The sequence below is a fragment of the Cimex lectularius genome, unplaced genomic scaffold, assembly GCF_000648675.2.
Source record: "Cimex lectularius strain Harlan isolate CLEC.00 unplaced genomic scaffold, Clec_2.1 scaffold50, whole genome shotgun sequence".
NCBI lineage: Eukaryota > Metazoa > Arthropoda > Insecta > Hemiptera > Cimicidae > Cimex > Cimex lectularius.
The window spans coordinates 1,570,653-1,588,616 of record NW_019392716.1 but is presented as its reverse complement, the minus strand read 5'-3'; the positions used below and the strand labels follow the sequence as shown (position 1 = coordinate 1,588,616).

The 17,964-nt window shown below is 34.4% G+C and overlaps 1 protein-coding gene across 5 annotated transcripts in view; it reads right to left on the bottom strand.

Moving 5' to 3' along the window:
* LOC106664272 (acetylcholinesterase-like) overlaps window positions 1–17,964 on the bottom strand; it is a 138,895-nt gene that overhangs the window by 23,665 nt on the left and 97,266 nt on the right. For 4 of the 5 annotated variants that reach the window (XM_024226512.1, XM_014389844.2, XM_014389845.2 and 1 more), the window contains 3 exon segments: window positions 11,973–12,099; window positions 5,944–6,122; window positions 5,492–5,864 (listed from right to left, as the gene is read on the bottom strand). In XM_024226512.1, coding sequence (XP_024082280.1) covers window positions 5,492–5,864; window positions 5,944–6,122; window positions 11,973–12,099 — 679 coding nt within the window. 5 annotated transcript variants of the gene reach the window in all.

The window sequence follows — 17,964 nt, the reverse complement described above, 5'->3', positions numbered from 1 at the left end:
ACATATTTAATCAATCAACGTTCGCAAGTTCCAGTTTGTTTTCTTCTAAAAAAAATCTCTTTAATATAAGAAAACACTCCATTTCTTCCTTCTCATGAGATTCATCCCTTTTCTTTCGAAGGGGTGAACTTTGACATTAGCATCGAAAGTTGTGATACTCTTCCCTTGAAAAGAAAGACTCATCTCATTCATTTTACTGAAAATATCTGATAAATACAACAGAATACATTGCCGTTTCTCATGACTGAAATCGTTGGCTAATTTGACATTGTGGTCTATCAACTGAGATAAGACTTCAGTAACTCCTGTAATCGTGAAAGTGCTTTCCCACGAGACAGCCATTTTGATGAAAACTCCAGGTTTTGATCTTATTGCCCCAAAAATTCTCCAACTTCTTCCCAGAAATGCCCTGGAAGCACTCTTATATTCGAATGTTCCCTAAGCCAAAAAAGCCAAAACATTGTACTACTTCTACTACCTACTTTGGGTAAAATTTTAGAAAAACTCCTATTGAAAATAATTCTTCCGGTTCTAAATTCTCAAAACGTAATCCCAGACCATCAATTTGGTTTTCACAACCGTCACTCAACTGTCCAGCAGTGTCACCGCGTGGTAGACATTATTTCCTCCTCCCTTGCGATGGGACAGTACTGTTACGGAGCTGTTTACTACCATCACAGAGTAGTAATACTTTGATTGAATATAAAAAATATCTTTTGCATTGTATAAATTTACTTTTTTCCACATCCTAAATGTATTTGTTAAATGTAAACAATGTTTGTAAATCCTAGGCCCTGAAGATGATCTCAATAAAGATCGAAACATTGGCACGATAAAGAAAATGTTTTTCTGAAACCTACATCACACCAGACCGCATCTCACGATTTCCGAATAATCACACGATATAGAGTTCTTGCACGATTTCTTGACAAACGTTCTAATTTACCTCTCAAAAATAAAAGGCTGCTTTACAACACCATAATTAAGCCGATTTGGACTTACGGACTGGAAGTGTGGGGTTCAGCCAAACATTCCAACATCCACCGCATTTAAACTGCACAGTTTTTAATACTACGAAAAAAATTAGATGCTCCATTTTATGTATCGAACCTAACTACACATCCCTTTCGTACAAGATGAAATACGTTTCCATTACCGTAAATTTTCATAAAAAACCTTCCAACTAACGTAAATCAGCACATCAGAAATCTCCCATCCCGACGAATCCTCTCAAATCCTCCCCGCGGACTGAAGAGACAATGGCCGCAAGATCTCCTAGGAAGTGATGGTGATAACCGTGAAAGTGATAACACACGAATCAATTAAGCAGACAATATTTTAGTAACATTGGAGTACCAATGGGTGTTTTCTCCACTCTTGGTTTTAATTTTCTATGTATTACCTTGCTCACTGTTACTTGTTACCTACTTTAAGGTAGTTGTAATGTACTACAAATTAAAAAAAAAATTATTCGTTCTATGTTCATTTGTGTATTTATTAATTTTTCTCGAAGTTAAAGAGAAACATAAAGAGAGAACCTTTGAGGGTTCGCGGACCACAGTTTGGGAAGCACCGTGTTATTAATCATTGATCCGCACTCATCTTGAATATGTTTGTATTATCTGGAATTTATATCTTAAGACTGAGTTGAATTTTTCCAGCCTAGGGCTACTAGACACTTGTCTTTTAGATTCGGCACACCTAATTATTTTGGCTATGTTGATGTGTTGCCAGTCTTACCTTCATATGGAAAATTCTCAGATCTCCTCTCCGGAGATTTCAAGTCTTGCCCTGCGAAATTCTCGAGGTCTTTTGGGAGGGGTTCTAACATTTTGGTGATTGGTGCGAGGCATTACTCGCTTAGCTATCTCGTCTTTTTGGGAAACTCAATTCCAGCTGATTGTGGTTTCTCCACAGACGCTTTTTATACTTAGAAAAAGATCTTTATTGCTGTTGTCAATCTGTTGTTTCTAAAGATGAACTTTTAACGTTCTAGTGTTTTATTTTTATCATATATCTTGTTAATTTTATTTTAGATTATACTTTTGATTATTTTTTGTAAGCTTGACTTTAATTTCCTGGTAGACTTATTATTTCCAAAAAGAGTTTAATTAAAATCTGAAATCGTATCGCCTCCTGTTGTTTATATTTAACAACATTACTTTATAAAAAATTACATTTCCTATTTTAAAAACAACGCGTACATTTCTCTTCGTTATTTTGCTAAACACACGAGGATTTGAAGTCCGTGAGTGATAACCGGCCTCGAAGCCGGCCGAAAACCGACTTTACCGCAAAGTTAAGTTATTCCAGGCAGTAATAATTTATCCGCATTGATCTAAAGCTGAAGTGGAGGGAGGGGCAATTTCGTATTAAGAGGATTGGTGTTGAAACCCGTCCATGTGAATAATTAAATTTATGCTTAATTTGTATTATAAGGTTTTATACGCGGGAGGAGGAGGAGGTCGCCTTAAAATTTTAAACTCGCTCACTACTTAAAGATTTAATTGTAATTTTGTTTTTGACTAAAATAATTAAAAATTTCGGTTATACACTTTATAATAACTTAATCAAAATATATAATAATATGATTTATTTTAAATGAATTTACCCCCCCCCCCAAAAAAAAAAAAAAAAAAAAAAAAAATTACGACATCATTATATAATAATTTTCATTTAAGTTTATTTAAGCACCAAGTTATAAAAGATTTTAACTGTCCATGGCTTTTTGATCAGCAATGGTTTTTTTGCTAAGTGTCTCCCAAGAGACTACCTACTTGAATTCAAATGAGAAGGTCCGCCATGTCAAGTACAACAGGTCGGTAATAAGTGTCACTTGGGTTATTCTGGATGTACGTTAAAACTTTTCCGCTTTGCTGAAATCCAGAAAGACGTTATACATTTTTTCCCTTAAATAGGATGTATTTGTTTTTGACTTTTACTTTGTCTATAGACGTTTATTGTGTGCGTTTCAATATTTAAGGAGGATTGTCTACGGAAAAGGGCGAAATATTTATCTAAAGAAAATAATTTCTATCGTTAAACCGTTGTGTTTTACTTATTTGCTTTGGCACGGATTTTACATATTCATAATTCTTTGAATTTTAAACTTCAAAAAGTCGTACAATCAAACAATTCTGAGTGGGGGAAATGTGTGCAATGTTAAGAGAAAAAAGGTAGATAAAATAAATGAAGAGCCTGAAGTGCCTGTTTAGCCGGATGCAAATCCTTAGTGGAGGTTGAACTCTGACCTCAGCTTTGAACTTTCGCCGTCGGACTTTTCGGGGGAAATTAAATCTGAGAACTGTTCCCGTGATTCTCACATCCCCGATTCTCTCCTGGTCCTCTTCACACAATCGATAAATAAAATAGGAAGCGGAACGGGACGTGACGGTGAGGGGGGAGGGGAAAATCCCTCAGAGCACATTCCCTGTTTGAGTCCCTTTTTTCATAACACTCTCCTTTTACCTTTGAAATGTTTTTTTTTGTTGCTCTTCTGCCCTTTTTATCAATAAGAAATGCCCATTTTGAAAATTTTATGACCCTAGGTTAAGTTTGATAGTATTGCCAGATCGGATTTGTCAGTTGAGACTAATTTACTCGTTTTTGCTTTTTTTGATAAGGAATATATTCTACTTTTGCGCTAATCATGTTTTTACAATGTTTATAGTTTTCATTGAATCAAAAACAAACTTCGTCTTTATTAATTTCTCACATAATGTTACTTCTGTCAAATACATTACAGAAAATTTGACAAAAATAATCTAGTAATAGTTAGTGTATATCAATAATTAATGTTCCTCCATAATTCCTATACACCAGGGGTGGCCAAGCTCCTTGATAGTCCGAGCCATTTTTCAAAATTTGAAATTTTTCGCGAGCCGCAATTAAATACGTATTTAAAAGGTATGCAAAAAAGGTATTAAATTTTTTTTTACAGAAATTATATTTATTGAAAACATATAAATAAAAGTACAAAATATGTGTATTGAATTTAAATATTAAAAATTAAACACATTTATTTTCCTTCTCTTGATAATTCTTTAAAATTTGGTGACAGCACTTCTCAGTAATTCTTTGAGATGCTGGTTAGTTAATACTGATACGGTGTTTGGATTTCACGAATTTTAAAGTGGAATAAAATGATTCACATAAGTTGTTCCGAATATTGAAATAATTCGACAAGCAGCCTTTTTCAATTCAGGATACTTCGATTCTGGTACAAATTTGCAAAATTCAGTAATCGACGTCGACTTATATTTTAATTGTAGAGCTTGATCTTCTTGCATCTCTATTTATTGTAATTATCCAGATGCTTTTTTGGTCATAATTATATTGGAAATGGAAAACTCACCTTGAATTATGTTAATTTCAAATGGATTCAGAAAAAATCAAGAGACGATTTAAAATATTTCAAGTCTTGAAATCTATTTTGGAATTCCGTCAATATTCCTTCTAGCTTTTTTATATACTCGTTGAGTTTTTCTTGTTTAATATTGGAACAAATTTTTTTAATTCGAGGAAAATGACAAAATGCTTTATTTTTAATGTCCTTTTGAAAAAGTTGTAATTTAGTTTGAAAACTAAATATACACTGTGAGAGGTCAAGTATTATTTTATCTTTCCCCTGCAATTGTAAATTCAGTGTTTGCAAACGTTCCATGACATCAGTCAAAAACATTAAGTCTTGTAACCACTCGTCATCGTCTAATTCTAATAGGTTATTTCCTTTTCTTTTAGAAATGCAGCTATCGGATCAAACAAATCTACAAAACGATTTAATAATTGTAGCTAGATAACCATCTAACAATGCAAAAGAAATTAATGTCATTTGGAAGTTCTCGTCCTTTAATTCTTCAAGGAAATTTTTGAATTGTCGATGATTTTTTGCGTTGGTGCGAATGTAATTTACAATGTGCAACACTGTTTTCATAACATCAGGATATTTTAAATATTTTGTAACGAGATGTTCTCGGTGAATTATGCAGTGAATCGTTATGAATTGTGGAATTTGAGCATCATCTCTTAAAAGCCCAATAAGACCGATTTTTTACCCAGCATTGCCGGAGCTCCATCAGTAAATTCAAAATCGGTCTGGAGTCGGTCGATTACGGACGATACCGTTACTGTTTATGTTCGTTCGCGCAGTTTTCGATGAGTTCGTTCTTAACTTGGTCGGAAATGAAATTTGTTACAACATTGCACTTAGTCTTTCATATTTGTTGTCAGTAATTTAAAAGACATTTTGAAACACATACGGAACGATAATAATTTTTAAAAATATAATAGCACAAAAATGAAAAGGGAACTCGGGTACATTTATCGAGAGCAACAAATAATCCTTCGAAGAGCCGCATGTGGCTCGCGAGCGGCACGTTGGCCCCCCCCTGCTATATACTTTTGTTTCTCAACAGCGTGGTTGTATAAAATACCTGAAGTTTAAGTGTCTTTCGGGGGGGGGGGACACCGATGAGATACAAAACTCACTAACCTTCATCTAAGTTGCTTCCGATGATGATTTCTGTCTCGGGGAAATCTCCTTCCGCGAGTAGCTCGAGAGGGTGCTTCGGCAGGAAGTTGCCGTCGATGGTCGGTGCCGAGGGGAAGTTGAGGATGCTGAAGTAGGAATTCCACTGATGGACCGATATCGACTTGGCGTCGACGGCCCGAAGGCAGGCCATCACACGAGACGGGCTCTCAGCCAGCTGAGAGACGTTACAGCCGCAATCTTCGACGAGGATTTTTCCTATTTCCAAGGCCCGTTCCCCGGTCATGAAGCTCCACGGGGCGTTGATCGTGCCGCTCTGCATTATGCCCCTCCTCGCCAACCCTCTCGTCACCGGAGATATCAAGTGAATCGACACCTTAAAAACAAAACCAGGAATAATAAAAATATCGCTTACAGTTTTTTATTAATTGCTATGATGAATTGGTCAAACTTACCGATCCCCCTCCTGCAGACTCGCCGAAAAGCGTGATGAGTTCAGGATCACCCCCGAAATTCTCTATGTTGTCCTTTATCCACCGGATCGCCATCGCCTGGTCCCAAAGCCCCATGTTTCCGGGGGCGTCATTACTTCCAGTCTTTACCAGAGGTTCCAAATAAAGAAAACCAAAAGCACCTAGAAGATTTGAGAACATTTTGTTTGAGAATGGTTGGACACTTTTCTTTAGCTCTTATTGATACAAAAATCGTTCAACTTAAGCTACGTGAAACCCTTCTTTTCTGCCACTCACTCAATCTCTCCCTTTGTCTCACTACCGTATTTAAACTTTTAAACATAAATAGATACAAATAAATAGAATTAGACGGAGAGCGTGGGAGCAAAGGAAGGAAGAAAGAAGAAGAAAGGGAAAGAGTGAGCAAGAAGAAGAAGTAAAGAATGAATAAAAGAAACAGAGAAAGAAAAAGAAAGGAAAGCAAGAACAAGTAAAAAAAGGACGACCAAATGAAAATAGATAAATATAGAGACAGTGTGTGTGAGGGTGAAAGTGACAAAAGGAGAGGGAGAGAAGAAAAGAGAAAGCAAGAGGATTAAAGTTAGAAAGAAAGACAGAGAGAGAAAGAGAAAGAGAGAGAGAGTTTTATTTGTTCGCGCAAAGTTAGGTTTCTAGAGAAAGATAAAGTGATAGTGGGAACGAGAGAAAAAAGAAAGAGAAAGAGCGAGCTACAGGGAGAACGAATGTCATAAAAAGAGAGAGGTTGAGGAAATAAAGTGAAAAAACAGAAGGTGAGAAAGAGAAAAAGGGAGATAGGTGGAGTGAAAGTAAGTAGGAAAAAGAGAAAGAGTGAGCAAGAAGAAGGAAGAGGAGGAGAGAGTGCGTCAGTTAGTAAGAGAAAGAAAAATACGAGAGAAAGAGAGAGAGTGAGAGAGTGAGTCAGTACAAGAGAGTGACATTGGGAGGGAGAGAAAGAAAGTTAGAAAGAAAGACAGAGAGTGCATGAGAGAGAGAGAGAGAGAGAGAGAAAAAGAGAGAAAGAGAGAGAGAGATAGAGGTAGAGATAAATAAATACAGAGAGAGAGTGAGAGACGGAGAGAAAGAAAGAGGGAGAGAGTGAGAGCGGCGGAGAGAGAGAGAGAGAGTTTTATTTATTCGTGTAATGTCTCTAGAGTAAGGTATAGAGATAGTGGGAGCGAAATAAAAAGACAATGGGTGAGCAATAAGGAGAACGAATGTAATATAAAGAGAGAGACTGAGAGGAATAAAGTGAGAAACAATAAAGTTAGAAAGAGAAAAAAAAGGATTTAGTTTTTGTGAGAGTTGTGGGAAAAGAGAAAGAGAGAACAAGAGGTCGAAGGAAAAAAATAATGAACAGAAGAGAGAAAGAAAGAGATTGAGATAAAGTGAGAAACAAGAAAAAAAAGAAAAGAAGAGAGAGAATGAGTTACTAAGAGAAAAATGAGAGAGAAAGAGCTCTCTCTCTCTCTTTGAGTGAGAGAAAGAAAGAAAGAAAGAAAGAGAGAGAGAGAGAGAGAGAGAGAGAGAGAGAGAGAGAGAGAGAGAGAGGTAGAGATAAATAAATACAGAGAGAGAGTGAGAGACGGAGAGAAAGAGAGAGAGAGAGAGAGAGAGAGAGAGAGAGAGAGAGAGAGAGAGAGGGAGAGAGAGTGATGGATAGAAAGAGGGAGATCAAGTGTTTTTAATTGTATTCAATTCTATAACTGATATTTACAAAAAATTTATTTCCTGACTCACAGAAAAATTGGGAGTTTATGCTAATATTAATGATTCTCTTCAGGGTAAATTTTAATCGTCAGATAACTGTTTGTTGTTTTAATTTTTTTCATCAAAAAATACGTTCCACTACAAAGATACTTTGATCTTTAGACAAAAATCAGGCCATTTAAATAAAACCAACTGTATAACATTTTATAAAAACACATTAAAAAACGCAACTAATTTCACATGTACAGAATGTGTGGCTTTTAAACGTAGCTAATTATGATTTTGTCAAGTATATGATTAAAATTTGTATTATGCTCGGGTTCAAACAGATGTCCGAGGCAAGCAGGAGTGTTTAGATTTAATATTGTTGAACAATGATAAACCTCTGTAATAATCTCGTTCGCGCACCCACCGGCACAAGCACACTCTGGTAATTACAACAATTACGATAATGTAAAGTTAAAATCCACGTTTTTTTTAGGAGGGGGTAGTTTTGAGAGCAGAAAATTCATTAAATAAGGGAGAAAAATATTACAAATTACGGAACATTACTGAGCGCACGTCAAAAATTTGAAAAGATTTTATTTATCTCTTATTGAAACGTGAAAAAATGCCAGAAGGATGCAAAAATAATAACAAACATCATTTTTACTTTCGATTTTGTTTTCTGCAATAATTACAATAATTTATTTCGTTAAACTGTATTTAAAAGCTTAAAATAATGATTCCTGGTGTTTTGAACAAAGGAGATTTTCGGAGTTTGGTTAAATATCCAAGTACCAAACTTTATAATTTATTAATTAATAATTTATAATGTGGAGTTGGATTTATGTAAGCTTAAATCTGCACATATGTACATATACAGAGTTTAGCTGACAGTCAACAGCTAGGTCAGTCAATTCAGCTCCCAAACCCATTTGCGCTCTCCGTCACTGTTAAATACCTTCTTTTGTATTTACACACCGTTCACTCATTTAAAGTAGAGGAGTACTTGACATTCCTTCATCACTCTTTACAAATATTATGTAACTAACCTAATGGTCGATGGGTACTCAATATTCCCTCTTACATTGCACATTCACACCAATAAATACATTCACTCCTAACACGCTACGAACACAAAACTATCATCACTATACCTATATAATGAAAAAAACCTGTTTCCACCAATAAATCGATGCCGTGCTCAAGCACGATTCTCATATTGAGTGGCATGCCTACACGCTCTTTATATAGAGCCAAAGAGTTGCACGCTCCAGTTAGGTGGGACACATCGAGCAACTTTTCCCTACATGCCGGATACATACCCGGGTTTGGCTCATAAGTAATTGTTAGTGTGGCTACCTTGGATGGCTCATCCTAAATCGGGATCTGAACCATACACGATTCGGATTTTTCGAGGGCACCTATCGAATGTGCTTTCGATCCATGAAAGCTTCTCTTCCGATTCGGCCTACGACGGCACTTTCATTTAATCATATTTAAAAAAATTCGGTTAATTCATAAAAAATTAGTATTTTATCCTCAATTTATTACCAACAAAAACGACTACTAGGAAGATGTTTTTAAAAATTTTATTTTGAAAAAAAAAAGATGACCTAAAAATCTCTAATATTTTTAGTTGTCTTCTTCGTTGGTTATTATCTTAAATTTTAGATGTATATTTTTTATCACATCAATTTCTTCAAGGAGCAAAATTGTATATCTTTTAAATGTAATTTTTTATTTCTTGTCCAATAAAGAAATTTACTTTTTTAATATTATTTTTGTCGAGTTTTCTTTATTAAGGATACTTAAAATATTCTATATTTCTGTTTATAAGATTTCACATGCAAAAAATTAATTCTTAACAAGCTACATCTCAAATTCAGGGTAAAATTAATATTATTTTAATTTATTAATGGCATCTTTAAAAACCAAATAGGTTTTTCTATCTTGTCAGGTTTCAGTTGTGATGTACCTTTATTGGGCTTTTGCCAGATTCGACCAAAGTGTGTGCAAAATGGAAATTTTTAGTTCTGAATTTAGGCCTTTCTTTCATAATTCGATTTTATTAATCGACAATGCATAATTTCAAATTTAAGGGATAAATGCGTATTTGTCAAGAATCAAAAACAACCAAACTACAAAAGAAATATAGCCTTATTTTGGTACACATATTCCAGGATTGTGAATAATTGTGATATTTCCTTCAGAATTTTAACCCGAGATTTATCCTGACATATTTATTGCCGAAGGGGCCAGTGAAACAGTGCATGATCGATATCTTTAAATAGGATATCCTTGAATGAAAGGCCCGCTCATTCAAAAAATGTCAACATCTTCCTGTCGAACGGCAGATTAATTATCTTCCGTTGTTAAAGGCGCCATTGATTAAACGCAAGATGTTGACATAATTTATTAATAAATTTTCTTTTAAAAAGGTATTTCAAAAAATCTGAAAGCTTTCAATCGTTACAAGAAAACACCGACTTAATTATGAAAGAAAGGCCTAAATTCAGAACTAAAAAAGAATGAAAGTGAGAGAGAGAGAAAAAGAAAGTGATGTATTGATATACTGGAAATTGAGAGGCACAGATGCAAAGATAAGAGGAAGATAGATATAGAAAAAGAGAGAGAGAGAGGGAGAGNCAGAGAGAGAGAGAGAGAGAGAGAGAGAGAGAGAGAGAGAGAGAGAGAGAGAGACTGATGTATTGATATACTGGAAATTGAGAGGCACAGATACAAGGAAAAGAGGAAGATACATAGATAAGGAGAGAGCAAGAAAAAAGGAAGAATGAAAGTGAGAGAGAGAGAGAGAAAGAGAGAGAGAGAGAAAGAGACAGAGAGATGAAGAGAGAGAATTAGATGTTGAAATTACTTTCACAAGCATCAATTAAGGAATTCCTATTAAAAATTTGCTTTGAGCAAAAATGAGGTAATTTAGAAAAACACGTTTTCATTTTTTGCCTATGTTTCGAACTTTATTCATGTGATCTTCAGCGCCTGGGAAAATTATAAAACATATGTTATTTGGAGAAAATTTACCCAGGACCGAAGATGATCCGAATCACGGTCGAAATGTCGGCAAAAAAATGAAAAAGGTGTTTTTCTAAACTACCTCATTCTTGACCGCTCCTCACGATTTCAACAACTTATGAAACAACAGGTCACTAAGAAACACACATTGTAGTCAAAGGATGCTTCCAATCGTTTCACTTTGGCCCGTTCGGTCTCGCCCAGCTCGCTAAATAGATGCATTCCGCCGCTCGTTATTGAATCAACGATGAGAACCGTAATGCTTTGGGGTGAGGCCGGCTCCCTTTAAATCGCATTAATCCGAAGGTAAACCGAGCAGGGATAAACGCGTTAGCCGTGTATAAACGCCCCAATGAAATCCTGAGCCCGGTAAACACCAATTCATCAAAAGTCTTTTTTCCTGAAACATTCGCTATATAACTTCACTAGTTTTCGTGGTCCGCTTGATCTATTAATATTTTTCAATTAATTAAGGTTTTTAGTTGAGATAAAAAAGTCAGTGTCACGAGCGGGATTCGAACCCACGACATTCGGCTAGATACGCCGCTTCTCTAGCCTTTCTGTGCCTCTCTGCTTTCCCTCCTTTTTGCCATTTTTAATAAAAAGGAGGGAAAATTCCGGATTGTTGCGAAACAACTTAATGTGAGTAGGAACCATCTTTCTTAAAAAGGATTGAACTCCACACTCACCCCATCATTTATAATTTCTACAAATTACTTATTTCAATTAATTGAAAAATGGCAACAAGGAGGGAAAATTGAAAGGTTGTAGATTGAGATGGGAAGTTAGTGTCCGAGTGGACGAAGTCACGATAGTTCAAGTGGAAGAGCAGCGGCGTATTGAGCCGAAGGTCGTGGGTTCGAATCCCGCTCATGACAATGACTCTTTTACCTCAACAAAAAACCTTAATTAATTGGAATATAAAAATAATTTTCATTGCCCTCTGCTGTTTTTTAATCTCTAAATATCATAAAAAGGTATTGTAAATAAAATTGAAGAAACCCATTTTTGTCATTTTTTGTATGTTAAATTCAAATTAACAAATAACAGATAATTAAGTGGAGCTATGTATCTCCTCCCCTGAAAAAGGATCATTTAATCATTGTCACCTTCTATTCATATTTTAACCATGACCTAGATATGATCAAATAGCCCCAAAATTCTATTACCGCTATGTTTTTCTTTCTCATTCTTTGTATTTCGGTTATCGAAAGAACATAGACTTTGTAAAGTGTTTTAGACATTTCAAGGAACGGATCAAATAGAACGAAAGTCAAAATTCTCACCTATTCTATACTGCATTGATGCAACTATGACGTCACTGGTCGCAGCTACCATCAATCCATCGTAGACGTCCAATGTTGCAGTACCGCTCATGTATCCACCTCCATAGATCCAGATCAACACCGGCACCTGGAAAATAGAATTTTGAAAATTTGAATTTTCCCTATGTTTACTTTATATTTGATTGTAGAATTAATAATGCGCTGAAATTGTTTCAGTTAATTGATCTAAACATGCGCGATTGACCATTTTGCGATTATAAATTTAATTTTGCTAAAAACATAAAAATAAGACTGAAATATGCGGATTTTTTAAATGTTTAAAATATTAAAGAGCTTGCTATTAAAGAGATGTTATAAATTAATCTTGGATCGATTTGATAGATAAGTCGAGGGCAGAACGCCTCATTTTGATATCCTTGGGAGTTCGCGTGTTTCAAATCGCGGGTCTACGGATAAAAAAAAATCCTTCAAGACTTCTTCCTCCCCAGAGCAAATAATTCGTGTAATACTTAAAAGGTGAAGACAGTTCAAAGCATTGATTTATCATGGGCTGACCGATCTCTTGTATCCGTGTTTTTTACGCGATGAAGATCCCTGGCTCCCCAGGCCGGCATTACGGACGAATTCTCGTCTAATCCCAAGCGTATTGTAAAAACTGACAAAAAAAGTACTTCCGTGTCCAAACCGCATTAAAACCGCATACTTTTTCATTTCAACAGGATTTACACCACCGGCCGGATGACTAACGTTTAATCGTTATCGAATCACCCACTCTTTCAGCTCGTGCAATTTTATCAAGTCGAGCGATTACAGAAACCCTGTCAAAATGTTTTTTTAATTATGTGTGATGTTTAGTGGCCGTTAGGCAATGATTATTTGGTGATCGTGAGGTGCGGTCTGGTGTGATATAGGTTTATGAAAAACTTTTTCTTTATTTTACCAACGTTTCGATCTTTATTGAGATCATCTTCAGGGTCTGGAATTTATAAACATTGTTTAAAGTTTACAATACGTGTAGGATGTGAAAAAATTAATTTGTACAATGCTAGAAAATTTTAAAGGAAAAAAAATGAATTTATACAATTCTATACAAGTTTAGATTAAAAATAGAATGAATTTGTGCAATGCTAGAAAATTTTAGCTTAAGACAAGGAATGAATGTTTACAATGCTAGAATATTTTAGATTAAAAAAATGAATTTATACAAGACTATAAAATTTTATATTAACAAAAAGAATGAATTTATACAAGACTATAAAATTTTATATTAACAAAAATAATGAATTTATACAATACTAGAAAATTTTAGATTAAAAAAATGAATTTGTACAATGCTATAAAATTTTAGATAAAAAAGAACTAATTTATACAATGCTATAAAATTTTAGATAAAAAAGAACGAATTATAGCATTGTATAAATTCTTTTTTTATCTAAAATTTTCTAACATTGTATAAATTCTTTCTTTTTCTTTTAAATCTAAAATATTACAGCATTGTATAAATTCATTTTTTAATCTAAAATTTTCTAGAATTGTATAAATTAATTTTTTTCACATCTTACACGTATTTGTAAAATTTAAACAATGTTTGTAAATCCCAGGGCCTGAAGATGATGTCAATAAAGATCGAACGTTGGCACGATAAAGAAAATGTTTTTCTAAAACCTACGTCACACCTGCCGCATCTCACGATCACTTTTAATAATATTTAATACGGTACATTTACTACTTCAAAATAATTGAAATAAGAGAAAAATCACGGTAACATAAAAAAAAATTCTCCATATCCACATAGTTAATCTGCTTTTGATTTTTTGCGTTTAGTATTTTCACAGTCAATAAACACCATTCCTTGTTAAACATATTGAAAAAAGGAACTTCTCAACTCCATGAAGATTTAAATTGCCTGTTCGAACTGTTATACTGTTTTTCTAGGAACAACGTGTGCTTAGCTATTAAAACTTAATAATTTCCTTTTTGCAGAAACATTTTTATATAATATGCTTATACTAAAACGTCTTACAGATTCTAAAGTTTACAATTTTAATAATTTGTTTAAGTTAAGAAAACACTTGGCGAAGATTCACAGCTTAGAACAAACTTACACAAACGAAACTAACAAATATTATTTTTTTGGTAATAGATTAACATAATAAGATTCTAATTCTGTTTTCTTTTTTCGGGCTGTTTTTTTTTAAATTTACTTCATTTGGGTTGTGTTGGTACTAATCAAACCCATTTGCCTTTTGCTTGTTTTATTTAAGAGATCGATTTGCGGAGCATCCGACCCACATCATCAGTATTTAGTTTCTTAAATGTACAGGTTTACATATTATATTAGAAAATAAAATTTTACAGTTAAATGTATATAAAAAAATAATTCAATTATGTTAAGAATTTCTTGATCACTCACCTCGTTTCTGATCCGGAAACACATAAAGAGGTAGGTTCCCCCTAGGTTACGTATAGCCAATGTGTGGCGTTATTTCTATATGTTTTTTATTTTATTATTTTTTTGGTTTGTATTTTATACTTAATTTTACATTTTTAATTTACTATCTTTCGTTTTATGTATTAATTATTTTTATAGCAATACGTGTTATGTTTTGGCATTTTGATTTATTAAATTTCACATTATTTTACGTACGTTTTTTAATTACGTATTAAAACGTTTGTATACATTGAAATGTTAAAAGTGTCACATAACTCGAGTCTAATTTGTCGAATTATTGTTATCGATGAGACTTTATTCCGGCAACGGAAATGGAATGGCAGTGCCATGTTCGTGACACCTTAAATAATCTCAGCGTTTCAAACCTAAAATATTTTGTAATAGACTAAGTTCTGTAAGATCCGCTTGAGTTCCCTCGACAACAGGCTATTCGTAGAGTCAGCACAAAAACATTAGCATTTTTTGTATAATAAAATTCAATCTAAAATTTTCACTTGGTTTATTTCAAAACTAATTTTTTCATAAATTCAAATAATAAAATTAGGTTTTTATTTAATATAATCTTATTTTATGTAATGTAATACTTTTATTTAATATAATACAAAAGCCGGGACGGGCAGATAATTAGGAAAAATTTGGACTTAAATTTGTTTCTTTCTAAACAAGTACAAGAGACTGTATAAAGTAAAAAATGCACGTGTAACGTAGAAATTAGGCAATTATTTGTTTTAAATTTCTCACGGATTGATTTTTGAATACAACTACAATGAATAGTATATTGGATTTTTACCTCACAGGCGTTATTTAATTGAAAAATAGAAAAACTACTAAAATTACAAAGAGAAATTATTTCTCAGTGCCAGAGTAAAGGTGAAAGGAGTAAAAAATACAGATTAATTAGTTACGAAAACATGACAGGTAGTGTGATAAGGGAACAAGAGAGATAAGGGAAAATACAGAGGAACGTTTGATTGCTGATAAACAACTATGTGGTGAGTAGCCTGGATTTAATTTGCACATGCAACCAACATTACTTTAATTATGAAAATGTACCATTATTAATTTAAATTATGCTAGAATATGATGTTCCTTGTTCGCCCTGCAGATAATCTATGTAGGGTTCCAATCTTTGTAGAGGTCATTAGACGGGTGAAAAAAGACTAAATTCTGGGTTCACCGAGCTTTCGGCACTTTATAGTGCCATCATCAGGGCATATTTGATTACAAATTTAAATAAATACAAAACGACATACAATTGTTATATTAATTGTTAATTGTATGTTGTTTTGTATTTATTTGAATTTGTAATAAAACAGGCTCTGATGATGGCACTATAAAGTACCGAAAGCTCGGTGAACCCAATATTTAGTCTTTTTTTCACCCATCTAATGACCTCTACGAAGATTGGAACTTTACATATGCTAGATTAGTTAACTATATTATAAACAAATTTTCAATTGAAATTAACTTTTATTTTTTATGTTAATAGTATCTAAATTAAAATTTGAAACAAATGTGAATATTTGACTAAAACGATAAGGGGGTTATTTTTTATATGTGGCTAAAGCATTTGATCCATGTTGAAGTAGCGGATAGGGCGGTCAGAGAAGCCGCCAGAAAGCCACTGACGCTTCTCAGCATATTTAAAATCATTAATTTCAAATATAGTAAATGGACAATGGAAAAACGTCTGGGCTTGGAAAAATAGAAATAAACCCTGGCAAACTGTGACTAAGAAAGAACCTGGTCCATGAAAAACGGACTGAAAACGAAGCCAACTGACAGGACTACGCATAGGCTATACAAAAGTAAGATAAGAGCAGCTTCTGGCCGGAATTCAATTATGCTTATGTCAAAAGCTTGACTTACACATGGTGGCCTTTTTAAACGGCCCCGCTGAATTTCTCTTGAACCAATGACGTTATAAAAACAAAAGGTTTTTAATATTTTTTAGGCTTGTTTCAAAGTTCACCTTTTGCTCCGGACTGTGGGATGGATGCGGACTTTCCATGGGCCCTAGGTGCCTTGTTAATGGTTTTTATCCGCATCCAGCTGAAACAGTCCGTAAACAGATAGAAAGGGTACGAACTATAGTCAAGTGGGAAGCCTTGGTGACCTCCTGTCGGCTCTGGTAGCCGCTCGGCTCCGGAGGGGGTTGGACTGACGTTAGCCTATCCAATCTAGACGACGTACGTGGCTGGATGTAGGTACAAAGCAAAAAAAAAAAAAAATTACCATTTTTTGTAGAAAAATTGTACAGGGTAGCTCAGGCCTAGTTCAATTTTAAAATTTCAAATAATCCCCTAAATATCCTGACAGATGCTGATAGATGATTTTAAAGGATTTTTTATGCTGAAAACAATGGTGCACTCGGATTTGAAATTGGTCAAAAAATTACGAAATTATGGTAAAAAAATTGGATAAAAACCAGTCATTTGGTTTGCTATTTATTAATCACATTTCATGTTCGAAGTACTTGTCTTGCGTAAAGATGCAAAGTTTGTACTTTTTGACCACTCTTCACCAGTACTCAGAGCGATAGTCAGGGGAGATGAGTTGACAAGCATTTTCTATCTTTTGCCGCAGTTCTTCAAATGAGGATGCTGGGTTATTATTGGCGTAGACAATGTTTTTTAAATGGCCTCACTGAAAATAGTCAAGTGGAGTTAATTCGGGTGATCGAAGAGATCAAGAGATCGGGCCATGTGGTCCTATCCATGTCCACCTATCTCGGAAGTGACGATTCAAAACGTCTCACCTGCGAAGAATTGTATACGGGGCGACCATCAGCTGGAGAATAATTCTTTGTCGTTGTTGCAGAGGAACATCATATAGTGTTGGTAAAACCTATAAGAGATGATAAGAGTATAAATTCTCGGATTTTCCTCTGTCCACGTTCGAAATTCCTGTAGATTTAGTATGCATTTGGAGGAAATATGGATAGGTATCGATTCATTAGTCCGTAGGATGTATGGAAGAACGTCCTCCCAAATCGATATTTGTGCAAGGAACGTTAGATGCCTGTCATAATCAGAGTCCCGATGTCCCTGGAGAAGATGAGAGCGATACGTCTTAAAATTGTAAGTCTGGAGTACGCCTCTAATTTTATTTTTTGAAAAACCAACATTTTGGAGAGAGGATCTCGGATTTTCGCGAATGTACAGTAAAATTAATAGTAGTAAAAAAATTACACTGCCGGTTTCATGTAATAGAACGTATAAACGTTTTGCGGTGATCAGAAAGTTTCTGGGAGTACAACTCGACTGCACCACGTGCAATACCCCACTATCAAGAAAGCTATCAACTCGCCGTTGATCGGAAAATTGTGCACTTCGGGTCATTTTGAATGGAATACTGAATGTAACGAATAGGTACTATTGTGAAATTTATTTACTTCCATGAATTACGATTTGCTTTCGTAATGCGAGTTTGACAAACAATAACAGACAAAAAATAACGGCAATTTAATGTTTACTTTCGTGAAGAAGCAAATTATCGGAATTAACAACCAAACAAACAAAATTCTCTTTTTTTTATTCT